The sequence below is a fragment of the Sus scrofa genome, chromosome 5 (genome assembly GCF_000003025.6).
Source record: "Sus scrofa isolate TJ Tabasco breed Duroc chromosome 5, Sscrofa11.1, whole genome shotgun sequence".
Classification (NCBI taxonomy): domain Eukaryota; kingdom Metazoa; phylum Chordata; class Mammalia; order Artiodactyla; family Suidae; genus Sus; species Sus scrofa.
The window spans coordinates 67,837,881-67,864,023 of NC_010447.5; the positions used below are offsets into that span (position 1 = coordinate 67,837,881).

Below are 26,143 nucleotides of genomic sequence, written 5' to 3' on the forward strand. Positions count from 1 at the left end.
TCAGAAGACGTTTTATTGACAGATTCTTTGTCTCTTGGTGAAGAAACTGAGGCTCAGGGAGGTAAATTAACACGCACAGGGACAATTACCTTGAGTAAGCGCTTGTGAAAAAAAAAAAAGTTTGGGTTTCGTGCTGTACAACTTGTCCAAGCCTTTCCTGGCTGGGTGGTGCCAGACAGCCCTTTGTCTTTGTCCACACTGATCACAGGCTGATCTTCAGCCTGGGTGACTCCAGTCACCCTTGTGCTGTGGGGCAGGAGTGAAGGAGGCGGTAGCGAGAAATGCGATGTCAGGTTATCCACACTGTGAAATTGCCTCTATTTAAGCCCCGAGAGAGGATGGATTACAACACCGGCACACCTGCGTGAGGTGACATCATCAGGTAATTAGGCCCCACCCGACCTGGAGATAGCATTTTGAAAAGCAGACGCCTTAAATACCACTGGTCCAGTGATCCAGCCCTCTCCTTGGAGGACAGTTTGAATTTTTCTCTCTTTTTTTTTTGTCTTTTTGCCATTTTTCTTGGGCCGCTCTCGTGGCATATGGAGGTTCCCAGGCTAGGGGTCGAATCGGAGCTGTAGCCGCTCGTCTACACCAGAGCCACAGCAACGTGGGGTCCGAGCCGCGTCTGCAACCTACACCACAGCTCACGGCAACACCGGATCCTTAACCCACTGAGCAAGGCCAGGGATCGAACCTGCAACCTCATGGTTCCTAGGCGGATTCGTTAACCACTGAGCCATGACAGGAACTCCTGAATTTTTCTCTTAATGGATTTTTCTTAATGAACCAGTTCTTTTGAAAAAGTATAACTACATAATATTCTGTATTTTATTAATCATAAATTTCCCCGCTTTTTTTTTTTCCCTCCAATCAAGGATGGACATACATAGGCATTCCCTGGTGGCCTAGTGGGTAAGGATAAGGATTTGGTCTTGTCACTGCTGTGGCTCAGTTTCAATCCCAAGCCTGGGAACTCCTGCATGCCACAACTGCAGCCAAAAAAAGGGAAGGATATATAATAAATGAAAACAGTGAACAAATAGTAAATAGTGATTAAAATAAGATTAACTTTTGCAAAAGTTCCCAGGCCAGGGCCAGGGATCAAACCCAAGCCATGACCTGAGCCACAGTAGTAACAACGTCTGATCCTTAACCTGCTGAGCCACATGGGAACTCCAGAATAAGATTAAGTTTTTAGGAGTTCCTGTCGTGGCACAGCGGAAACGAATCTGACAAGGAACCATAATGTTGCAGGTTCGATCCCTGGCCTCGCTCAGTGGGTTAAGGATCTGGTGTTGCTGTGAGTTGTGGTGTAGGTCACAGATGCAGCTCGGATCTGGCGTTGCTATGGCTGTGGCGTAGGCTGGCATCTGTAGCTCTGATTAGACCCCTAGCCTGGGAATCTCTGTATGCTGAGGGTGTGGCCCTAAAAAGCAAAAAAAAAAAAAAAAAAAAAAAAGATTAATTTTTTAAAGAAGTAGTCGGTCTTTAGTGTGTTTAGCCTTTTGGTGGTTAAGGCCTGATTTCCACTGACTTTGCTCCTTCACTATTAAAAGTAGCATACACAATCCTCGTTGCAGTCTTCATGGATCTTTAGGCAATCACTGATCCAGTCTTCTTATCTTCAAGGAGGATGCTAAGCCCTGAAAATTTAAATAACTACATGCAGTCACAGGGCTACAGAGGCACCCCCTCTCTTCCAGCCCATCGTGGGGACCTCTCCGTTCCCCTCTCCTTACCTCTCTCCTTCCCCGTGGCGTGCAGTTTCAGCAGGAGGTGCTCAGGGTAAAGATCTATGTCATTTGGCTGCGCATCCGCTAGCTTCGGGGGCTGTCAGGCTGTGTACCGCAGTCTCTCCTTTCTGGCCAAGGCTCCAAGAGGGGCTGACTCAGTCACTCACCCGAGGCGGTGTAGTTCGTGCAGCCCTGCCCTGAAGGTGAGCATGGCCAGAATACGAGAAGGCTGACCCAGGGCCTCTTCCTTTGGCCGGCCCTCGGGGTCTCTGAGGCCCAAAGACCCTCCCAAGCGAAGCAGGCTTAGGATTCCACTGTGTGGGTCGGACCTTGCCTGGACGGCTGGCGGGCCTCCCGGGGTAACTGCCCTCAAAAACATGTCTCTGTCAGATTATAAGACATTGATTAGCAAACCCCACTAATTAACAAACCTCAGTGCTGGTTTATTCCCTCGCCAGTCGGTATACAGTCCGCTGACCAAACACTGTCTGCTACTCAGGCTGCTCCCCTGGAAAACCACAGTAATTATAAGAAAGAAATTTGGTAAATACAAAGTCAGAACAAGTCAAGGTTCGTGGGTCACGTCATTCGGGCTTGGCGAGGCCGTGTCTCACACCATCAAGTTAGTACATTTCCATCACCACAGAGAGAAACCCCTCACCCGTTTGCCGTCGCCCCTCACTACCTCAGCCCCAGCCCCAGCCCTAGCCCTAGGCAAACACTAGCCTGCTCTGTCTTCTACATTTGCATGTTCTGGACACTTCATGTAAAGGGAATCCTACTCTTGTGGCCTTTTGTGTCTGGCTTCTTTCAGTTGGCATAACGTTTTCAAGGCACATCCACATGGCATCATGTATAGCAGAACTTCATTCTTTTTCTTTTCTTTCTTTTTTTTTTTTTTACTTGTAAATTGGATTTATTTAACTTTTTGGTTTTGTTTTGTCTTTTTAGGGCTGTACCTGAGGCATACGGGAGCTCCCGGGCTAAGGGTCAAATTGGAGCTGCAGCCGCTGGCCTACACCACAGCCACATTAACGCCTGATCCAGCCACATCTGCAGCCTACACCACAGCTTTCAACAATGCTAGATCCTTAACCCATTGAGCAAGACCAGGGATTGAACCTATATCCTAATGGATACTAGTCCAGTTCTTAAGCCACTGATCTGAAACGGAAACTCCCTGGATTTATTTAAATTTTTTACAACTTGCCTTTTGATTTTCATTTAATAGTGTCCTAGACATCTTTATATAGTTGAAAAGAAGTAGAGCAGTTCCTGTCATGGCTCAGTGGTTAATGAAACCAACTAACATCCATGAGGAGGCAGGTTTGATCCCTGGCCTTGCTCAGTGGGATCTGACGTTGCCGTGAGCTGTGGTGTAGATCGAAGATGCGGCTCAGATTCTGTGTTGCTGTGGCTGTGGTGTAGGCCAGCAGCTAGAGCTCTGATTTGACCCCTAGCCTGGGAACTTCCATATGCCGTGGGTGTGGCCCTTAAAAAAAAAAGAGATAGAGGGGCCACCTAATTCTTTTTGATGCCTATTTAGTACTTTGAAACATTTTATCACTAGATGAGTTACTTCCTATTTCATTACTTTTTCTTTCTTTTTGTTGCTTTTTTGAAATTTATTTATTTACTTATTTAATCGAAGTATATTTGATTTACAATGTTGTATTAGTTTCAGGTGTACAGCACAGTGATTCATTGTATGTTCTTTTTCAGATTCTTTGCCCTTATAGGTTATTGTAAACTATTGAATAAGTTCCCTGTGCTTTGCGGCAGGTCCTTGTTGGTTATCTATCCTATATACAGTAGTGTGTCTTTAAATTCCCAACTCTTTTATCTGCCTGCTCCCACTTTCCCTGGTTGTTTCTGTGTTTTGGTTCCTGGGACTAATGCTGCTGTGAATGTTTTTGTACAAGTTTCTGTGTGGATCAGACTTGCCTTTTTTCAGAGCCCTGAACCACCATCATCATACACATTGTCACTGTGGGGAGATACAAGGGACATCTCAGTTAATTTCCAAACCATCTATTCAAATGGGGATAATTTCCTCCAAGTGCAGCGTGACCTCTTTTCCTCATGGAGCCGGGAGCCCCTTGATTCCCAGTGCGGCTCCCTCAAGGGGCAGGTGTGAGCAGGGAATCAAGAGTAGCTCGGGCATGGTGGAGTTCCTCCTGTGGCACAATGGGATGGAGGGCGTCTCTGCAGCACTGAGAGCCAGATTTGATCCCCGGCCTGGCACAGTGGGTTAGGGATCTGGCATTGCTGCAGCTGCAGTGTAGGTTGCAACGGTGGCTCGGATCTGATCCCTGGCCTGAGAACTCCATGTGCCTCGGAGCAGCCAAAACATTAAAAAAACAAAAGAGTAGCTCAAGCAGGAGAAACCAAACAGGGGTTTGGAGTGTAGGAACTGGTGACTTCATTGTCTTGCTGGGTAGAGGGCACCTGGTCAGCCAGGTGTCCTGGTCTTGCGAGCATGAAGCTGACTGAGCGGCAGCGGAGGGTCCGAGCTCACACCCGTGCTGGGCTGCTGAGCCCGCCTGGGGGAGGAGCTAGCTAACCACCCACCTGCGTGCCCTCTGCACCTCAGCCTCTGCAAGTAGCCCTGGCACAGGTGGCTCGTTGCTCTGCGTGTCTCTGCTGAGGACCACTTTTCATTTTTTCTTTTTCTTTCTTTTTTTTTTTTTTTTTGTCTTTTTAGGGCCATACTTGTGGCATATGGAAAGTCCCAGGTTAGGGGTTGAATCAGAGCTGTAGCCGCTGGCCTACACCACAGCCACAGCAATGCAGGATCTGAGCCATGTCTGAGACCGACACCACAGCTCACGGCAACGCCAGATCTTTAACCCACTGAGTGAGGCCAGGGAATTAACCTGCATCCTCATGGATACTAGTCAGGTTCATTACTGTTGAGCCACAACGGGAACACCCCATTTTTTGTTTTCTCAATGTCGCTGGTACAAAGCAGACACTCGGTACCTAGAGGATAAATGAAGGGGCATATGGTTCAGGGCTTAGCGTCTCCAACCATTTGTTCCCGCAGATAATTAAGATGTGCGAGGAACGTAGAGGAGGGAGCTGTAACTCTGCTTGGGAAGTTGTGGAAGGTGCAGACAGAGATCAGAGAAGAGCCTTAAAGCATGAGCTGGAGTTTACTGTGTGGGGAAGAAAGGAAACAGTATCTGCAGAGACACAGAGAGGTGGCTGTGTGTGTGGGGGCGGGGCGCGGGTAGGCCTGACTTGCATCGGGTGAGGTGGGGCTGGGAAGGCAGGGTGAGGTTCTGTCCTGCAGCCTCCTGAGAACCCTCGGAGGTGTGAAGCTGAGTGGCAGTGGAGTCATGAGATCTGTGCTTTAGAAAGGCAGCTCTGCAGGTGGTGTGAGGAAGCGGTGGGGGGATACGCTTCCATCCAGTTCACTTCCATCCTGTTTGGAGGCTCTGTGAGCCCAGCAAGGCCTGGCAGAGGCCCTCTTGGATGGAAGGCAGTGGACGTTCCTGCATCAGCACCCACCAGGCTGTGTGTGCCCCCCGACACCCTTCCACTTCCACAGCGTTCATTGCTGTGTGTCTTGGGAAGTCAGTTTACCTCTCTGAGCCTCAATACTCTCACCTCTAAAATGAGAGGGTTCCAGCAGGTAGGTATTCTCTTCACCGCTTGTACCTGGAAGTTCCAGTCCATCTTTGGCTGTGATTGCTCTGGCGGCAGGAGTAACGAGTGCTCTTCCCTGGGCCTTAGCTCCTGCTGGACGAGAGAGAGAGGGCAGAGGGCAGTGCTGACGAGCCGAGTCCCGTGTCCCTGCCTGACACAGCCTCCAAGATGTGGAGGGTCACCGGTCTGGGCCTAGTCCCCTTGAGATCCCTGCCTACAGCTGAGTGAAGCATGGCTTGGGGGCTGGCTCCGTGCTGAGTCAGGGTCTGGCCCAGAGGAGGGGGTAGCCCTCCCCCTGCCTGGGTTTCCCGCCGCATCTCAGGCCCCATTGCAAGTCCTTGATGGGCTGATGGAGGCACCCAGCCCTGTCCCTTCCTCCATCTCCTGGCCCGGCCCCCTGTGGCCTTTGGCCTCCTGGCTGTGCCCCCTCTGTGCCCCTCCCCGCAGTTTGCTGTGGACCTCCAAACCCCCGGGGAGGGGCGGGGAGGAGGCCACTTGGAGGAGACAACTGGTCTTGTAAATGGGACTTAAGGAATTTCCCCGGCACTAGCACAATGTCCCCATTCTTTCCTCCCAAGAAGCCCTAGCCCGCCCCTACCTCCCCAGCCCACATTCTCTCCCACCCATCCCAGCCCCCCACTCTTGTTCCCGCGAGTGATGGCTGCTACCCAAGGTCCAACAGGCCACGTGCCCCAGAAGTGCCAAGTTGCTGAAGGGCGGGGGTGGGGTGGGGTGGGTATGGTGTGGTTTGGGGGGGGTGACAGGCTCTCCGTGTGGGGGCAGGGGCTCCCACCAGCCACACCTCCATCTTGGCATCCCTGTCCGAGCCCTTCCAGCCCCACTCTCTCCTCTCAGCATCCCTCCCTCCAGCGCTCTTGCTGAGGACCCCAGTCAGGTGTCCCTTTCTCCTCCGTCTTCCTAAGGGTGGCTTGGGTTTTGATGTCTGATGGGCCACAGAGGGGGGAGGTCAGGGCCTGTTTGTCTAGCCTGGTTGAGGCCCACCCCCCACAACCTGGAAATTAACTGGGGAGGGGGCGGGGGAAGGAGCAGAGATGGATAATCCGAAACCCTTTGTCAGGACAATTTGGGGCAGGATCCCCACTTCCCGCCTCTCTCAAGCTCCCCACCATTCCCTCCCCTTCCACCCCTTCCTCCAAGAGGCCCTGTGCTCCAGGCCTCCATGCTTAGCCCAGGAAGGGACAGAGACACCTCCTTGGTCCTCCCCTCCCAGGGCTGCCCCAAAGCCCCACTACCCCCACACACCTGGCCCCTGGGTGGTCATCCCGGGAGAGGGTAGAGGTCTGGGCAGCAAGAGGCTCTGAGCTCTTCTGCCGCTGGAGTCCTAGACAGCTGCTCCCCACTGGGGGACTGTGGGGTGGATGCAGTTTCACACGCACAGCTGTGTAGTTTTCTCCTGGTTAGGTGCTGGGGAGGTGGAGAGGGGTCGGCTGACGTCCCAGCCTGGTGCCCTCTTCCGGTCCCCCTGCCATCCCTGCCATTCTGTTGTGCCATCATCTCCCCTGCCCGGAGCAGAGGTGGGTATGGATGTGTGTGCAGACTAGCCCCCTTCCTGCATGGAAAGAGCCAGGTGGGTGTGTGCCAGAAAAACAGAGCCAGGCCTCAGGACCAGGCCATAGGGATGCGGTTCCCCAAAGCTGTGGGTGCCAGGGATGGGCTGTGACCTTCAACAGTGAGAAGCACCTGGGCTGGGGCTGCTCACGCCGGTTCCCCTGCCCTGCAGTTCCGGGGCCGTGTCAACCTACATGTGTTTGAAGACTGGTGTGGTGGCTCCATCCAGCAGCTGCGGAGGAATCTCCACTTTCCGCTGTACCCCCACGTGAGTGCTTCCCCTCCCACCCTGCTCCTATCTCTCACCATCCCCACATTTGTATTCCCTTGCTTTTTTTTCTGGTTCATTTTCTTTTCTTTATCCCATGGACCCTCTTCCTCTCCTCACAGTGTCTCCCATGTTCCCTCCCCAGGATTCCTTCAATCTCCCTGCCATCCTCAAGGCTCATAATATGGTTTACCCTGGGCACTATGTACAGTTGGGTGGGTTGTGCACTGTGCAAGGTCACCCAGACAAGGGAGCAAGTGGGAGTGGAAGTCTCGCCTGCACTCCACTCACTGAGCCCCCCCTGGGGCCTGCCTGTCTCCTTCCTATCTTCCCACCTGCCCCAAGCAGAACAGTCTCTTCACTTTCCCCTTCCCTCTTCTGGGTAACAGTCTCCCTCCCCTTTCTTGGCACAGATCCGCACAACCCTGAGGAAGCTGGCTGTCTCCCCCAAGTGGACCAACTATGGCCTCCGAATCTTTGGCTACCTGCACCCCTTCACCGATGGTGAGGCCAGCCTCGGAATGTCCCCCCACCTTCCCTCCCCAGAGTTCTCAGGGGGCCAAGAGGACACGGCCTTCCCTGGGCCAGCTAGACCCCGTTAGCCCACCTTGGGGAAGGGGGCGCTGCGGACGTGGGGAGGCCTCACACAGGCCCCCAGGCGGCCACTTCACACTGATCTGCGGAGTCCAGAGCTAGGTTGTCTCTCCCCATAAGCCTCCATCTCCACGGTGTCTCCTGCGGCATAGAAATCCCCACTTTACAAAGAGGGGAGCCACAGGGCTAAGCCCCTGAGGAGAGCATAGTCACTGAGCAGGGGAGTCCGTGGTGCCCGGCCCCTCCCTGCTCTCACCTGGAACCTGCCCCCGCCCCCCGTGCCCAGGGGAGATCCAGTTTGCCATTGCTGCCGACGACAACGCAGAATTCTGGCTGAGCCGTGACAACCAGGTCTCAGGGCTGCAGCTGCTGGCCAGTGTGGGCAAGGTAGGATCTGCTGGGCTCCACGGGCCCTTTCATCGCTCCCAGGAGCCCCGGGCCACCTGCCTCCATCAGGACACTTGTTACCATGAGCATCTCTGGTGTGATAGCCAGGGAAGGAGTGTGAGAAGCAGCACCCATCTTATAGAGGGATGGGCAGGTGTGGGCGGGAACAGACCCCGGGCAAGATGAGACTGAGCCACAGCTGCCTTCCTGGGTGCTCTGGTCCTTGGCACTGGCTGCTCCGGGTCCCTCCGCCTCCAGGATGGGGAGTTGCTTCCCACGTGGTCCTGCCTTCTCCCATCAGTCACTGTCTTCTCTCCCCTCTTCCTCCCACTTTCCTCCTTTCTTCTTCCACCCTTTTCTCCTCACTCACCACCTCCCATCCTCTGCATTCTCTCTTTGCCTCCACCCTTCTCTTCCAACTCTCTCCCTGCACCTCTAGACTGGAAAAGAGTGGACTGCCCCTGGAGAGTTCGGGAAATTTTGGAGTCAGATTTCCAAGCCAGTGAGGTAAGGAGGGTGTGTCATGATGTTCTTAGGAGCCATGGAACCCCGCCTCCCTCAGGTGCCAGGCTGCTCAGAGCAGGGCCAGGCACAGGCATCTCCCACCCACCATCTTATCATGGAGGTTCAGCGAGCCTGGGCTCCTGGGCCTTCTCGAAAACCCGGTGTTTGTTGAGAAATCATCTGGCCCATCCTTCCTCACTTTACAGCTGAGGAACAGGCCCAGAGAGGGCTGTGACTTATTGAGGGTCACACAGCTCTCCAGCAACACTCAGGACTGAGAAACAGACTAGGTCTCGCTTGCCTTGCCTGCCTGTTTCCTTCAGCTCAGGAGAGGTCCACAGACAGGCAGCCCGGACCTGCTGCTCTGCCCTTGCTGCAGAAACTTCTGAATCACTGGGAGCGGTGGTAGGCTGGAGGGAAGGCCAGCCTCAGAGCGCCTCCTGGTGGCCAGCTCCGTGCAGCCTCCGTGCTGAGCGCGTCCCATGTGATCCAGCCCAGCAGCTGAGGACGTGGGCCCTGACGCAAGACTGCCTGGCTCTAAACCCCAACGGCCCCCCTTGCTACCTGGCGACTTTGAGCAAATTAGCCAAGATTTCTGCGCCTCAGTATTATCTACCCACAGGGAGTGCATGGGTTCATCTGCATGTAGCACTTAGAACAGAAGAAGCTCTCTGAGGGTTAATTATCATTATTTCCTGTGGCTCGCCCGAGGATCCTGTGAACTTAGTACTGTCGTTATCCCATCTCACGAAATGGGGAGCTGAGGCCGCCCTGTCAGGAGATGGTCATGGGGATTCCAGCCCAGGCAGGCGCTCTGTGGCTGGTCCCCCGGGCGAGTGCCGGAGCGGGCTTGGGGCGCCACAGGGCCTGGAAGTCAGCCCCTGCTCCCCACTCTCTCCCGCCAGCCTCTCAGCCGCCCGCAGGTACTACTTTGAAGTGCTTCACAAGCAGGACGCGGAGGGCACAGACCATGTAGAAGTTGCGGTGAGCATCCGATGTCCTATCTGGCTCCATGCACGCCCCCACCCCATCTGCCCAGCCCCTTGGGCCCTGTCCAAAATCCAGCCACCTCCAACCTGTGGCGTCCACCTTCTCTCCTCTTCCAGTGGCGACGGAATGACCCTGGGGCCAAGTTCACCATTATTGACTCAGCTTCCCTGTCCCTCTTCACAAGTGAGTGTCCTGCCCCCACCTGGGGACCAGGACCAAGCCGGGTCCACCGGGGGCTCTGCCCACTCGGGGTCAAGTCAGGGAGACTGGGAGGGGTGCTTGAAATGCAGGTCTGAGGGTTCAGAACAAGGATTAGAGCCTAAAGGGACAAACAGTTAGAGGGCCTTAGCTCTCGGGGCTCAGCAACCTGTGAGAACCTTCCAGAAGTTCTCTGAGCTCATGCCCCAGGAAGATGCCCCTTAGGAGTTCATTGGTGGCCTAGTGGTTAAGGATCCAGTGTTATCACTGCCATGGCTTGGATTACCAGTGAGTTTAACCCCTGGTCTGGGAACTTATACGTGTCCCAAAAAAAAGGAAAAAAAAAAAAGTGCCCTGTCCACCCGCACACAGTGTTTTGAGTACCACTGAGATACTCCTGAGGCTGTGCCAGTTGAAAAACTTCTGAGAGGCCAGTGCCCTGTTTCACAGATGAGGCAACCACAGTTCTTGCACCGTCGTGGCCACAGGAGAGAGAGCATCGTCACCCGCTTTCGGTTTGCAGTGAATGAACTCTGCGATCATGCTTTTCACTGCTTATGATTTTCCTTAATGATTTCCTGTCTGGAGGCCCCGCTGAGAAATGGCCACTGGCAGGTGGGGCCAGCTGGGCCCAGGTATAGGAGGAGCAGGCAGAGTGCAAAGCCCCAGAAGGAAGGGAAGGCGGGTCTGAGGGGGACAGGGGGCAGTGGGGGACAGGAGGCAGTGGCAGTGTGTGTGTGAAGGGCGGAGTGGGGAGGGAGCCAAAGGACTGGTTCACAGTGACATAGGGGCAGGGCAGGCGGGAGGCCACAGGGTCGGGGCAGAAGGGCCGGTCAGTGCAAGAAGGGAGAGTTGGAATCCATAGATTAAGAGTGAACTGAGAAAAAAGCCCGAAACAAATTCAGGCAAGAAGCCAGTAAGATGGACCAGAGGTGACCAGCCTCGGGTGACAGAGAGCTCTCTCTGGGGCCAAGACGCACAGACCTGGGAAGCTAAGAGCAGAGACAAGCAGCCAGGCCCCAGAGCTGGTTAGATAAGAGACAGGTGGGTACGTGGACTTGGAGATGAGGCTGTAGAGGGAGGGTGCCCAAGGCTGGGGCACCCTGCTCACCTGGGCATAGGCTTGTCTGCCTGAGGGCTGAGACAGACCACCACACTTCAAACTCACTTGTGTGGTCTCAGGCACATCACTTGGCTTCCCTTGGCCCAAGTTCCTGTCAGTACAGTACGATGATAATAGCACATAAGCCATACACCACAGTGGTTATGAGGATTAAGGGGGTGGTGGTGGTGATATTTGTAAGATGCTTGGAGCAGCGCCTGGCTTATTCTTTGGTAAGTGCTCACCGCAGGTTTGTTAAATAAATTAAGTGTACTAATGACAAGTCTCCAGCAGAGAGCAGTAGAATGTTTTGAGGAAGAAGTGGCCTTTTCCAGCTCACACAAAACTATGGCATGTGCTAGCCGTGGGGCTGGTGGAGGGGGTCCAATGAGGTAAACAGCTGGAACCACAAGCAGGGCAGCAGGGCTGGCAGAGGAGGGATTGAGCACGTGTCCTGGGCTGTACCTGGAGATGCAGGAGCAGGGGCTGGCTTCTGGGCTGGGATTCTCCAGGAGTCACAGTTGCCCTCTGTTCCTTCCTCCTGAGCCCAGATGAGACAGACCTAAGGATGGATGAGGTGGGTCACATCCCCCAGACAGCAGCCAGCCATGTAGGCTCCCCAGACGCTCTTCCCAGCAAGGAGCAGCCCCCCGCTGACATGCTACAGCCGGACCCCCGGGACACCCTCTATCAAGGTAAGACCTCCTGCTGGGGACACACCACCAGGCCCACACTGCCATGCCCACACTTCGGGTTTTAGGGAGAGGCTCAGGAGGTTTCTATCCTACCACAGTCTCCCCAGATCAGAGGCTCTTTGCTTTTACTTGTATAAAGTATAAGATGCCTACAGAGAAGTACAAAAATATATAGGCACAACTTTGCAGTTGTACAAGTCATTACAGAGCAAACATTAAGAGGCAAGAGATAGCACCAGAACCCACTGTCCCCGTGCGTCCCTCTGCAGTCACATTCATCATGGCTTTTTGTGGATGCCTCTGTCATCCAGTAAGAGAAGGAGGGCCCCACTAAGGTGCTGGAGTCCTGAACTCTTGGGAGTGTCTACATTTAAAAGATGACAGTGTCCCATCCCCACCCCCACATGACAACTGGAAAGCAGTTCAGTTAGTGGCACTGCACTGGGGTGAGGCTTTGTGGACAGCAATCCCAACACCCTACTCTACCTTGAACCAGGGGCTGCATTGAGTCCTCTGTCTCCAAAGCGCTCCTTGACTTCCTCCCCAACCCCAAGAGTGGTGCCAGCCTTGGCTTGGCAGCCTCAGCTGCTGAGCATGGTCTCTGCCATAAGTGAATTCAAAATATGCAGGCCGGGAGTTCCCGTCATGGCTCAGTGGTTAGCAAACCTGACTAGCATCCATGAGGACATGGGTTTGATCCCTGTCCTGGCACAGTGGGTTGGGGATCTGGCGTTGCCACAGCTGTGGCTTAGGTCTTGACTGCGGCTCAGATCTAATCCCTGGCCCAGGAACTCCATGTGCCATGGGGAAGCAAAAAAAAAAAAAAAAAAAATGAAAGGAAAAAAAATTGTGTGGGCTCGGGGCAGCGGATCCCAGGCCTGCCCTCATCCTGCTTCCTTTTGTCTCCAGTGCCTTTGATCCCCAAGTCTCATCTCCGCTACGTCCTGCCTGACTGTCCCTACAAACCCAGCTACCTGGTAGACGGGCTCCCTTTGCAGCGCTATCAAGGACTCCGATTTGTAAGTCTCTGCCCTGGGCAGTGGGGGCAGGAGGAGGGGACTTGCTACCTGTAGCTGAGGGTGCTGGCTGGGCTGGCCACGCCACTCATCCCTGGGCCAGGAGAACCAACATTCCCTGGTGCCTGGCCTGGCTGGACTGCCCTGCAGAGCCTGAGCCCGCTCCATCCTTGGGAAGGAGGGTTCTGCCCTTGTTCTGGGGACAAGGCAGATGGGCCAGAGATCTCCTACCCTCTGCCTCCGAGGGAGGGCCGAGGGCCGCACCATCCAGTCCCATTAGGTGGTGAGCAGCTGTATTCATTAAACTTAGAGACAAGGCACTAGGGAAGCGAGCTGTGGAGGGGTCAGCTTTAAAGAAACTGGAGACACAGGGTGACATTGTACACCCAGGTCCAGAGGTGATGGTGGGAGTTGCCAGAGGCAGAAGGAGCCAGGAGTCAGCCCTAGGGTGGGATAGAGAAGGTTTTGGTGGCAGTGATTTCGAGCTATGTTTAAAAGGGATGGGAAGGAGTTCCCATCGTGGCACAGTGGAAACGAATCCGACTAGGAACCATGAGGTTGTGGGTTCTATCCCTGGCCTCACTCAGTGGGTTAAGTATCTGGCGTTGCTGTGAGCTGTGGTGTAGGTCACAGAAGCGGCTCGGATCCCACGTTGCTGCGGCTGTGGTGTAGGCCGGTGGCTACAGCTCCGATTTGACCCCTAGCCTGGAAACCTCCATATACCGCGTGTGTGCGGCCTTGAAAAGACAAAAAAAGCAATAAAGGGGGGTGGAAAGCAGAGTAGGGAATGACAGAGGGTCATCTGGGGGCAGTGGACGGTGGCAGGAGAAGGTATGGCCGCAGGAGGAGGGGGTAGTCCCAGCTGCAGCGGGGGATGGGGTTGGGACAGGAGATGGGGACGCGCGCGCGTGCGCGTGTGTGTGTGTGTGTGTGTGTGTGTGTGTGTTTGTGTGTGTGTGTGTGTATACGGAGAAGCTTGACTTGGGACGTTCCGGCCCAGAGGGCAGGCGAAGGGGCGGAATGCTGTCCAGGTGCTTCGTCCACAGCCGCCCTGCCCTCCTCCGGCCTCTCTCCACCTCCAGATTCACTTGTCCTTTGTTTACCCCAATGACTACACCCGCCTGAGCCACATGGAGACCCACAACAAATGCTTCTACCAGGAGAACACCTACTACCAGGACAGGTAAGGTGCTGCCTGGGGCAGGGGACAGGGGCCTGGACTAGAGGGGCTGCACCTGCCCACCACCAAGGAGCCTTGGCTCTCCCTGGCGCTTCCCACATGCCCGCAGGTACCCGGACATACACGCAGCCTCCTCCCTGCACTCTGGAGGGACCCCAGAGCCCCCTGAAGCAGCCTACAGGGCGTGGTGCCAGTCCTTCCCCTCCCCCTCCCTCCCACAGGCTCAGCTTTCAGGACTACATCAAGGTTGACCAGCCTCAGAAGCAGGGGCCGGAGGAGCCAGGTACAGAGTGACAGCTGAGCTTCCAGGTGGAGGTCAGACCAGGCCCACGCAGAGGAGCTTAGACTCCAACCCCCTCGGCCCTTCCCCAACACCCAAGGAGTGGGGAGCAATCCTTTTCCCCCTCTTCCATGTCAGGGCACAGGTAGAGAAGGGTGCCAGCAGCATGCTGGTCAGTGGAGGAGCTTCAGGGCCCTGGAGGACGTGGCTCTTTCTGCCCCAGGGCCTCGCCACCCTGGCACATCACTTGGGAAGCTCTGCTCTGCAGAAGCGCTGTCTTCCCAAGGCCTCCTTGTCATGTCAGGGCCTGGCTGGGGCCGTCTATCCGGTCCGCATGTGCCAGGCCCCTGTAGTGCTCTCTGTACTTCATGTCACTCTTGACAACAACCCTGTGAAGATGTTACTCCCCTTGTGCTGATGGAGATGCTGGGGGTAGTTGAGTTTGAGTCACGTGCCCGGGCCACACAGTGGGTAAGTGGCAGAGCCTGATTCAGGGCCCTCTGGAACCCCCAGAGTCTCCCCTGCACAGTCACCAGGCTTCTTGTGCATCTTGTTGGGACAAGTTTGAAAACCCCACGCGAGGGACGGTTGTTATTAACAGCAGGTTTCGAGGAAGGCCTTCTAGAAGAATCCCAGTATGGAGAAGCGGCAGAGGACACCCCTGCCCCAGATGACGAGAAGGATCGGACACCAGAGGGGAAACAAGGGCCCTCCACTGCCCCCGGGCAGGACGCCAGCGACCGCAGCCTCCGAAGCCTGCGGAGGCTCCTGGCTTGGTCCCTGGCGGGCCTACCGGCGCCTGCCCCCAGGCAGAACTCCTCGGCCCCCTTCCCAGTAAGGACCAGCAACATCCTGGTCCAGCCAGCAGAGAAGAGACTGAGGAAACCCAGCCCTGAACCCCCACAGGATCCACGTCCTCCTGACAAGTGGTCCCCGGGGCACCCTCAGGGGAAGAAGCCCAGGCCAGCGAGTGAGAGCCCTGGGAAGACGCTGGGGCAGTCCCAGTGGCTGAATCAGGTCGAGTCGTACATCGCAGAGCAGAGAAGGGGTGACAGGATGGAACCTCCCGACCCCGGGAGGGGTTGGCCTGTGGAGGGGGAGGTGGTGGCAGCAGCCGCAGGCCAGGAAGGCCAGGCGGAGGGAGAGGACGAGGGGGAGGAGGAGGGCGAGGAGGAGGAGGAGGAGGAGGACGTGAGTGAGGTGCTGGAGTACCTGTCCATGTTTGACCCGGTGGTGAACTGGGACCGGACCTTCAGCGCCCGCAACCTGGACTTCCAAACCCTGCGGACCGACTGGATCGATCTGAACTGTAACACGTCTGGCAACCTGCTGCTTCCCGAGCAGGAGGCTCTCGAGGTCACACGGGTCTTCTTGAAGAAGCTCAACCAGAGGAGCCGGGGGTAAGGTAAAGGGCTCTCCTGGGCCGGGGGCAGGGGCTGGGGCTGCAGCAGGTGCCGGCTGCAGGCGCCTGGGATGAGAAGTGCCTGTCAGGTCTTGGTCCCGAGGTCAGGCAAGGTCTGGAGGCCCCAGGGCTGGCCCAGGACACAGGCTGAGCACTGGGGAGGCTTGGCAAATGCAGTTCCCGCTCAGGGAAGAGGCGAGTAAGGAAACAACAGGCAATGGGAATTCCTGTTGTGGCTCGACGGTAACAAAAAACCTGGCTAGTGTCTATGAGGATGCGGGTTCGATCCCTGGCCTCACTCAGTGAGTCAAGGAGCTGGCATTACTGTGAACTGTGGTGTAGGTCGCAGACAGGTTTCCAGGGCTCACACACATTGCAGAGCGTATCAGTGCTTCTTTATTCCTTTGTATGGCTGCATAATATTCCACGGTCTGACAGGCCACATGTTGTATGTTGATTCTCAGCTGATGGACCTTTGGGTTGACCTTTTGAACCAATACGAATAATGCTGCTCTAAACATTCATGCACAAGTGTTTGTGTGGACATGTTTTCAGCTTTCTTGGGTAAATTCCCAAGGGTAGAATTCTGGCTTATGACTGCTGGGTGATAAGGTAGCTCCATGTTTAACACTTTGAGGAGCTAGCAATTTCTTTTCCAAATTATCTGGACCGCTTGACATTCCCATCAGCGGCGTATGAAGTTTCCATGAGCCTGTCAGTGGTGTGTGGCTATGCCATACAGCATATGTTGTTCTCCACGTCCTCATCATTTCCTTTTTTTTTTTCCCCGTAGCCATCCTAATGGGTGTGAAGTGGTTTGCATTGTGGGGTTTTTTTTTTTTTAATTTTTTTTATTTTCCCACTGTACAGCAAGGGGGTCAGGTTATCCTTACATGTATACATTGCAATTACAGTTTTTCCCCCACTCTTTCTTCTGTTGCAACATGAGTATCTAGACATAGTTCTCAATGCTATTCAGCAGGATCTCCTTGTAAATCTATTCTAGGTTTGCATTGTGGTTTTGATTGGCATTTCCTTGGTGACTGATGATGTGGGGCCATCCATTCTGTCTTATGCACTGCTGATTAAACAAGAGTCCTGCATTAATGAGGGTCAGTTTCTGAAGGACACACTTCACTGTGACTCCCTCATCCGCCTTATGTTCTTGGGCTCTTAGAGCTTAAAGACGAGCTATTAGCTGTCTCATAGGTGCACTGAGAAAGATAGTGGCAGTGATCACTGGAGCGAGTGAGCACCATAAGAGCCTGTTAACCAACGGCAAAGCTGGGCCGGGACCAAGGTCTCCTGACAGCTGGCCTCGCTAGCCTCCACCCCACGTGCTGCCCCATGTGTGGGAGGGAGTGACTTGAGCCCCCGCCCTGTCTGCCAGGAAGTACCAGCTGCAGCGCATCCTGAATGTGGAGAAACGGCAGGACCATCTCCGTGGGGGCCGCTACCTCCTGGAGCTCGAGCTGCTGGAGCAAGGCCAGCGCCTGGTGCGGCTCTCCGAGTTCGTGTCCACACAAGGCTGGCAGGGCATCGATGCAGCTGGTGGGGAAGAGGCGAGGCCCGGAACCTGCAGGGCCTGATTTGGAGCCCACATGACCGCCGGAGGCACGTCCTGAGCCTCCGGGCCCCAGAGCCCAAGCTGTGCTGGCCCCAGGGCTTCTCCTGGAACCACCGCGCCATGGTCCACTTCATTGTGCCTGGTGAGCCTCGCGTCCTCAGAGCAGGATCCTAATGTGGTCCCGGGCACCCGGTCTCTGCTCTCTGACTTGATCTCACAAGAACTTGTGAGGGAGGCCACTTTGCAGCTGGGGAAATGAGCGCCCACAGAAGAAAAGAAACTGGCCTAGGTGTACACGGGCAGTAAGTGCTGGCTCTGGGAATGATGTCCATTGTAGGCCAGAGGCTTTTCCTCTGTGCAAAAACCAGCTGGGGCTGCCGGCCTGGTGTTTACAGCTGGCCTGGGGCAGTGACACAGGGAGGGCTGGGTTAGCCCATCACAGGCTGGTGTGTAACCATGGTGTCGGGCGGGAGAGGAAGGATGGCCATTCAATGGACAGCTCGGGGGTTGACTGTTAGAGACCAGGAGGGTTACCAAGCGGAGCCAATGACAAGCCCCAGCCCAAGGCCTTCCGGTGGGGCCCTGCCTGGGAGTCTGCGTGGGGAGGGGACGTAGAGGCCCCTGTAATGGTGAGCTTTCCTTCCGCCCTCTGTCCCCTACTGATCTGCTGACCTTTCCCGTAGTTGCATTACCCCAAGCAAAGGTCTGACGGGACTCCTGACCAAGCAGGAGCTGGGAGTGGCGGTGCCCTTCTTTGGGTCACCTCTGCTGTTTTCTCCTTGTCCGTCCCACCGGCCCTGCCGGGCAGTAAAGAACCAGGCACGCTGGGTGCAGCAGTTCATCAGAGACATGGAGACGCTGTTCTGGGTCACTGGAGACCCACACTTCAACATCATCATCACCGACTACAGCAGTGAGGACATGGATGTCGAGATGGCCCTGAAAAGGTCCAAGCTGAGGAGGTGAGGATGTTCTCGGTGGGGCGCAGCCTGAGCCACCTCTTCCTGAAGGCCCACCAGCTTCATTGATTCCCAGTCTCTGGCTCTTCCCAGAGGACTCGCCTGCCCATAGTCCCATCCCGGGAGCACTCAGCACCTCCACTCCACCTGCCAGCTTCCTCCGGGGGCCGCCACAGCTGGTCTTAATGCCCAGCCCCTCTTCTGCTCTCGCTGCAGTTACCAGTACCTGAAGCTGAGTGGGAACTTCGAACGCTCGGCCGGACTCCAGGCTGGTGTGGACCTGGTGAAGGTAAAAGGCCCGGGAGGGGCTGGGAGATGTGACTCATGCTGGTGAAAGGGTGCAAGAATGCCAGCTCCAGGGAGGAGGGACAAGGGCATGGGAGTCCTCTCTGCTCTGCTGCAGGGCCCATTTCAGGGTGGGAGTCCACGAAAGCCGGTGGAGCATTTGTCCAGGGTCCTTGGGGTCCGTGAAGGGTGGGGGAGGAGTCAGAATTCCCTCTCTGACCGTGAGAACGGTGCCCTGCTGTCCAGTGCTGTGAAAGTCAGTCCAACAGTGTGTTTCCTGCAGGTTGGTCAGTCATTGAAGTGGGAAGGAGCCTGCAGGTTGTCCTATAGCATGACCTGGCCTCCTGTGACCCTCCCGCTTCTGTCCCCAGGACCCGCACAGCATCATCTTCCTCTGTGACCTCCACATCCACTTCCCCGCCAGCATCATCGATACCATCCGCAAGCACTGTGTAGAGGGCAAGATGGCCTTCGCCCCCATGGTGATGAGGCTGCAATGCGGGGCCACCCCCCAGTGGCCTGAGGGTGAGGCTGCCTTGGGCGGGGGAGGGTAGGAAAGCTCTCTCTGCCCTGGTTCTTGACCCCAAAGCTGGAAACAGTCTTGTCTACAATGACAGCACCCCACCCTCTGCTTCTCTGCTTGCCTGGACTGACCACAGACAGGTGTCCCCCTAGGTTGTGCTGACAGCTGCCGCAGCAGCGATGACAAACATGTCCGGCCTTGTCTGCCCCTTCATTCCTTCATCAGACACTTATGAAGCACTTACCTCGTGCCAGACTCTGTGCCCTGTGAGGATGCAGAGATGCAGGAAGGTTCCTGCCTGGAGAGGGGATCGCACAAGACAGTGCCTCGGGGGCTGCTGTCCAAGGCTCTGTGGGGCCCTCACTGGTCCTTGGTCCCTCCCTGGCAGGACTGCTGCCTTCCTTGGACCCAGACAGAGCCTTAGCTTGGGGCAGGGGGGCTGGCTTCCTCCCCAAAACAGGCACGGGGCTCGTTCAGATGAGTTTTCAGCCTCTGTTCTCTTTCAAAAAAAAAAAAAAAAAAAAAAAAAGGCTAGGAAGGAGTTCCCATTGCTTAGCGGGTTAAGAACCTGGCTAGTATCCATGAGGATGCGGGTTTGATCCCTGGCCTTACTCAATGGGTTAACAATCTGGCACCACTGTGAGCTACGGTAGAGGTCGCAGATGTGGCTTGGATATGGCATTGCTGTGGCTACGTGTAGATCGGCAGCTGTAGCTGCAATTTGACCCCTGGCCTGGGAACTTCCATATGCTACAGGTGCAGCCCTAAAAAGAAAAAAAAAAAAAAAGGCTAGGAATGCAGCCCTGAAACCTGCCTTATTCTCCCTCCTGGCCCTGGTTCAGCTCACCTGGGGCTTGTCTATCCGCAGGCTACTGGGAGGTGAATGGATTTGGGCTGCTTGGCATCTACAAGTCTGACCTGGACAGGATCGGCGGCATGAACACCAAGGAGTTCCGAGACCGCTGGGGTGGGGAGGACTGGGAGCTGCTGGACAGGTGACTGGGGAGGAGCGGCCTCTGAGAGGCAGGGGGGTTTCATTCACAAGCCCCCAGGCCCAGCCACCTGGGCTGCACTGGGATCCCCATTTCCTGGGGGTCAGATTGTTTCCGTCATTGAGACCGAGCCTCTGGGGCGATCCTGCCTCTGCCTGTGTCGCAGGCTGGGTGTGGAGGGGCTCGGCAGGCTGTGTCAGAGCGCAGACGGGAAGGGCAACGCTCTCAGCCAGACTCCTGTTCTCCTGGTCGTGCTCTCCTCCCTCATGCTGCCTGGGGAGGAGGCTGAGTCGTGGGGGTGAATGGTGACCCGGCAAAGCATCAGGAGAGACCTCAGGGCCAGAAAAGAGCCAGTGTGGGCCCTTCAAGGGCAGCAAGGTGTCCAGGAGGTGCTCGGTCCCTGGAACCAGGAGAAGGGAGTTTGGGGAGTATGAAAGGGTCAATGGGAGAAGGAGAAGGAGAGGCAGGGGAGCTGCGGCCTGGAAGAGGGGTGGCAGCAGGGAGCAGGCTGGCGCGGGCCACCAGGGTGAGGGGATGTGGAACATGTGGGAGGTGAGGGGGGGAGGCTTAGTCTGAGGTTCCTTCTTCGAGAAATTTGCTGCTGAGAGAAGGGGCAGGGGAGTAGATGATACCTTGAGATTTGAGCTTAAGAGGCAGGGGCAAAGGAGGGAGAGGGGGAAAATCCCAGAAAGAAAGGGTGTAATTGCTGGAACAGCATCCAGAAGAGGTGGACAGGGAAGGTCAGGGACATCGGGGGAGAGGGTACCCTGACAAGGAAGACATGCTTCATCCTGAGGGACGGCACTTCCTTACTCACCAGTCACTGGGAGCCGGTGCTCGGCAGGTGGTTCACCTCCGTCACCTGGGCTGTTCCTCCCCAGCCCTCTGCGAGATGGTCTGGGTCCTTTTTCCAGATAATAAAACCGAGCCTTGAAGAGAAGTTGACAACTTGCCCCAAATCTCACAGCTAATGCATGTCAGAGGCCCTTTGCCCCACCCCATCACCTTCCCTGCCCCGTGGGGAGTGGCCAGAGGGGGACAGGGACAGGGTCTGGTGGAGATGTAGCAGGCGGGCTACTTAGGGCCTGGGCCTTGTGCTTCTGTTGCTCATCCTGCTCCTTCCTGCTCAGGATCCTCCAAGCAGGCCTGGAAGTGGAACGTCTCTCCCTCCGCAACTTCTTCCATCACTTCCATTCCAAGCGAGGCATGTGGAATCGCCGCCAGATGAAGATGCCGTGATCCCGAGGGGTGGCCCACTGGACCGACCGCTTCCTGCCCCTGGACCGCAGTTGCTCGGCCGGTGCCCACTCACTGCTGGAGGAGACAAGGGGAGCAGGAGCCATGCTGGGCCCAAGGGGCCTCCAAGCCAATGCCCCCTGCACCGGCAGGCATCCTTGTGGGACAAGGCTGAGGCCTGCTCTCCACCCCGGGCCTCTGGAGGGAGGACTTTGGGAGGGGAGCCCGGAGATGGTACACAGACGGAGCAGCTCCCGGGAAGGTCGGCAGAACCAGGCCGAGGAAGGAAAGCGCTGCTTGGTGGATACCAGCCTGATCCGGGAGGTGCGGTCCAGGATCTGCCTGGTGCTCCTCCAGAGAACAGTGACCAGGGACTGGAAACTCTTCTATTGGAGTATTTTATTGGGTTTTATTTTTTTAACAGAAAACCAAAACTGAAACTGTCCAGGTGCAGCAGAGACTGTGAGGTGGGCAGAGCCGTGCATTTAGGGAGGGTCCCCCTTGCATACCTCAGACCCACTCCCGGGTACAGGTGTGTTCTCAGTCCTTCACCCGGCAGCTGACTTATAGCCGAGGAGCTGGCCCCACGTGGAGAGTTCTCAGCTCCGTCCTAGACCTGTGCCTCCAGGCCACGCACATCTCTCCTAGGCAGCTGGCCACCGACTAGGGCATTAACCTTACTTTCCAGGCGGCGCTCACTCCAGACCCACCAGACGCACAGAACTGGCCTCCTCTTCCGGGGGCTGCAGGGGGCTGGGCACCAGAAGCTGGTGGGCGGTGGGCCCCTCACTCCCTGTGTTGGGTGGATAGGCCGTGCAGAATGGGCAAGGTGGGGAAGGCAGGGACAAGAAGCCCTTTTCCCATCCCAGGCACCTGTGGGCTGGGGCCTTGGGGACCACATGAAACAGAGAGGGAAGGAGGTGAGGGTGGGTCCAGCAGGAAGGGATGGGAAGGGAAGTGGAAAGCTTGAGTCCTCACAGCCCAGCGCCCTCCTGCAGGGAGAGCCCCAGGCAGCCCCCTGGGGGATGGGTGACACTCTGAACTGGAAAACAGGGACCAGGGCAGAAGGTTTGGGGAGACACGAGTATGGTTGAGATATCTCTCCACTGGGAGCAGCGCTGGAGGACTGAAAAGTGAAGCCGTTTCAAGGAACGTGGCCCTTGGCCTTTGTAGTCTGGGGCACCCTTTCTGTCACCCCCATCTCGCACTTAACTTGCACTAATAACTCCAGGTGCCTTTGCAGCTGGGGAGTCTTCTGCTGCTGCTGCCTCTTGCCACTGCTGCTGAGTCACCCGCGGTGCATTGGACACTGCATCTTGCACCCCAGTGTCCCGTTAGGGAGGTGAGCACGGGGCTCCCCTCTGTGAAGAAGGGCTTATTGGGGTGCAGCAGGGCCCAGGCCCCATGCTGTGACAAAGGCCAAGTCACGGCACCTGGGGCGGCAGGGTCTACCTGGTGGCCCTGCACTCACTAAGAACTTAAACTTAGCATATGGGAGAACACAGCCTCTCAAGAACCTTCTGGAGGTTGAAGAGAATGCCTGCCTCCCTCAAGAAATCAGGAAGGACACAGAATTTTCAATGAATAGATTGTGGCTTGTGGATACCGTATCTGCCCCCAGGCTCGGTCTTTTTATTGTCCCTGTTCAGGCTCCTTCCCTTTGCGAAAGGGCTGTAGGGAGTAGGCAAGAGCTGCCTGAGGTGACAGGCTTCTCTCTGGGGCCACTCTTGTCCCTGGGCATTGCCCTGAAAGGCCCGAGCCCACGCAGGCAGCCCTCCCATTTCACCCTCCTGATGACAGGAGCCCGCCGGCTCCCCTGCCCAGCCCGCCACCCGCTCCGCCCTGGCCAGTGCCTTGCATTTGGTGTTTGTTACCTCCACTCCGTCTGCCTTAATGGGGAGGGCCTGGCCCCGCCCCCACTGTCTGGGGACACGTGTAGGGTTGGGGGAGGGAAGCATTAATACAGCATCTTCTCAGAAAACCAAATGCTCTTGTGTTTTCCTGTTGCCCATCCAGGTGGGAGGCAGGTGGGCCGAGGGCCCAGGGCTCACATCGCCATCTCGAGGCTGTCAGGCCTCCGAGGGACATGCCAGGGACCCTCCGCAGACCCTCCACTGCGGCTGTGAGGGCAGCCTCCCTTGGGCTGGGTTTACTCAGGAAGGGGCTGACGTGCTTCCTGTCTGAGGAGCATTTTCTGTGCAGTAGTTTGGTGGAGGTCGGTGGTTTCAGTGGACACACAATGGTTGAGTGAACAAAAGGTGAGGAGAAGTGCAGGTGCGGCTTACTCTAAAAGAGTGAATGACCTAAAAACCATCTGTTTGAGCTGGGGATGCCCGGTTGCTGCCTTATAGGTACAAAGTTACGGTCCTAGTCCTAGCTGATGTGGGCAGAGATCACAGTTTGTATTCCTTAAACTCAGGCTCAAGAGAAGGTGCTGCGACGGAAGCTAGAGTAGTGTAGGTAGGTTCTCAGAGAGGATTGTGCCCACACACCAATCCAGAATTGACTCATCTGCCACTGATGTAGCAGATGGTAAGTAGCCCAAGGCACCCGGGGCTGGAAAACTGACTCAGAGCAGGACCCAGGGGGGAGGGAGGGACTTAAAAGCCTTTTCTCCCTCCAGGCTCTAGTCGCTCCTTTGAGCCCTTTCCAGGACCCAGATGGAGAGAGCTGCCCAGATGCCTGAGCCTTCACAATTGGAGACAGAATGATTGACTCACAGTGATTTGCAGCAATCTTTTTAGGTAGAAAGCATGCCATTCTTCAGAAAGGGCAAGGAGGCCTGGAGCTGAGGGAGGGAACAGGGTGGAGTCTGAAGCCTTAGATAGGCACACCTCGAGGGCAGGAGATCTGCCAGGAGGAGGGTTGGCAGTACCCCAGTCTGAGCTCAGGACTGCAACCTGAGCGGGATTCACTTAAGCCAGTAAAAGGTCCCATCTTCATTTCGGTGCTGGCGGTGAGAAGCAAGGGCATCTACATTGCCCTTTCAGGAGCTCTCCCAGAGGGTGGGGAAAGTGCCCAGCAGCCCGGCAGATGGGGGCGGGGGGTCCAAGGGGAAAGGAGGAAGCAGACCTAGAACCTGTAGGGGAAGCAGAGAGGAGGCGGTGTGGAGGGCAGGCCAGACCAGTGCCTGACTTCACCGTGCACATGGTGGCCCTGGCAGCCTCCTCAGGACACAGGTGCTGATTCAGATCTGAGGCTGCAGCGGGGCAGGAGGCTCTAGCCTGCCAGCCAGGTCCCAGTGGTTTTATTGATGCTACTGGTCCATGGACCACAATTTGAGTCGCACGGACTGCCAGACAGTGTGAAGGGGAACACCCGCCCACATCGCCCTTTATCCGCATTAACCATAGCCTCCCCCATCCCAGGCTGTAGAAAAGCCCAGCCTAAGAAGAGAGCACTGGGAGCTTTCTGAGCCCCAACCTGAACTCCTCTCCAAGCCCTCTCCTTGCCCCAGGTCTATGGTCTTCCCCTTTGGCTTGGCAAGGATCTCTCTCAGCCCAAACCCCAGATGTGAGAAGGGCCACCTGGGGACCTCCTGTCCTCCCTTACCTGGGTCCCACCATGTGGTCAGAGAGGAGTCTTTGGGGGTCCCTGCAGCCAGGAGCCCTGTCTCTTGTGCCCCAAAGGCTGTGATGAAGACCAAGGTAGTGGCTGTGTGGTTGAGCTGGTATAGTCACTATTGCTCTTCTGCCTTCTTGAGATTCAGTCAAGGTGTGGAGAAAAGGGGGTGGCAGACGAGGGTCTGGGGATATGGGAGACCACAGCCTGGGGCTTCCCCCACCACAGCTACTAGAATTCAGAGAAAGTCTGGCCCCTCAGAGATCAGCGTAGCAGAATGAAGGAAGGTGGCTGCCATGGTGCTCAGATGCCTTCTCCCTCACTGACCAGAGCAGGGCACCCACGTGGTATTTAATGGAACTGGGATTTAGGAACTTACTGGGCCTTCTCAGAGTGGGGCTGTGTGCTCACATGGGAGGCTCTAAGGATCTCTGCTACAAGTTAGTGAGGACTGCCACTCAGCAGGTCTTGTGGAGTGGCCACTAAATGGGAGACCAGGAGATAAATGGGGTGCCTGACTCACCACGTAGTTGTTCCTTGGGCATTTGTAGGTGCAGGGGGCTAACAGTAGGTTAGTGTATGGCTGAGAAAGTGGCCTCTGCAAATGCAGGGAGTGACAGGGAGGCACTTGGGGCTTTTCTTCCCACTGGGGGGTACCCGAGGCCAGGCCAACTCTAGTCCGGGGCTTCTCACCAGTGACCACGAGGAGGATTCCAATGACCACCTTCTGGAGCAGAGAGATGCCGATGAGGGTGGTGAGGATGGTGTAGTGATGAGAGCCTTGTGGCATTGGACATGAGGAAGGCCATATCCAGCATGCTGTCTCCCCTGCTCTTGGTGGCACCGTGGTTCAGGCTGCTGGGCAGGCTTCTCCCGGGGCTGGGCTTCCTGGACTGTAGGGCATAGCGTAGGGCATAGGGCACAGGGCACAGGCTTACCTGGGAGGTTCCTGAAGGAAAGCAGTTGAGAGGCTGAGAAGAGGAGTGGGGTTTTTGTTTTGGCTTGTTTGTGGATTTTTTTTTTATTGTTTGTTTTGCTTTTTCGGGCCACACATGCCGCATATCAAAGTTCCCAGGCTGGGGTCGATGGGGTTGAATCGGAGCTGCAGCTGCTGGCCTACAGCACAGCCACAGGCATGCCAGATCCGAGCTTCATTTATGACCTACACCACAGCTCACGGCAATGCGGGATCCTTAACCCACTGGGTGAGGCCAGGGATCGAACCTGCATCCTCATGGATGCTAGTCGGGTTTGTTACCACTGAGCCACGACAAGAGTTCCAGAGGAGTGAGGTTTTAAAGGTCTTCCCTCACCAGGTGGGAAATGAGGGCCTGAAAGAATAGAGGTGGACTGGAAATCCCTTAAGGATCTTTGAACTCTGAAATGATGCAATGTAGCAATTTCTATTTCATGGAGGGTCGCCTTTCCTCACACCTTCACCCATCATC

General features: G+C 56.0%; 1 protein-coding gene across 1 annotated transcript in view; it reads left to right on the forward strand.

Annotated features, from left to right (window-relative positions):
- Positions 1-23,120, forward strand: part of B4GALNT3 (beta-1,4-N-acetyl-galactosaminyltransferase 3) — an 88,654-nt gene extending 65,534 nt beyond the window's left edge. Inside the window, 18 exon segments of the mRNA XM_021092495.1 lie at positions 7,129-7,224; positions 7,638-7,728; positions 8,105-8,205; positions 8,645-8,712; positions 9,615-9,693; positions 9,816-9,882; positions 11,551-11,694; positions 12,604-12,713; positions 13,793-13,893; positions 14,112-14,173; positions 14,775-15,570; positions 16,963-17,132; positions 17,135-17,281; positions 17,948-18,101; positions 18,315-18,387; positions 18,755-18,908; positions 19,775-19,901; positions 21,029-23,120. Coding sequence (XP_020948154.1) covers positions 7,129-7,224; positions 7,638-7,728; positions 8,105-8,205; positions 8,645-8,712; positions 9,615-9,693; positions 9,816-9,882; positions 11,551-11,694; positions 12,604-12,713; positions 13,793-13,893; positions 14,112-14,173; positions 14,775-15,570; positions 16,963-17,132; positions 17,135-17,281; positions 17,948-18,101; positions 18,315-18,387; positions 18,755-18,908; positions 19,775-19,901; positions 21,029-21,137 — 2,649 coding nt within the window. The 3' untranslated portion in view covers positions 21,138-23,120.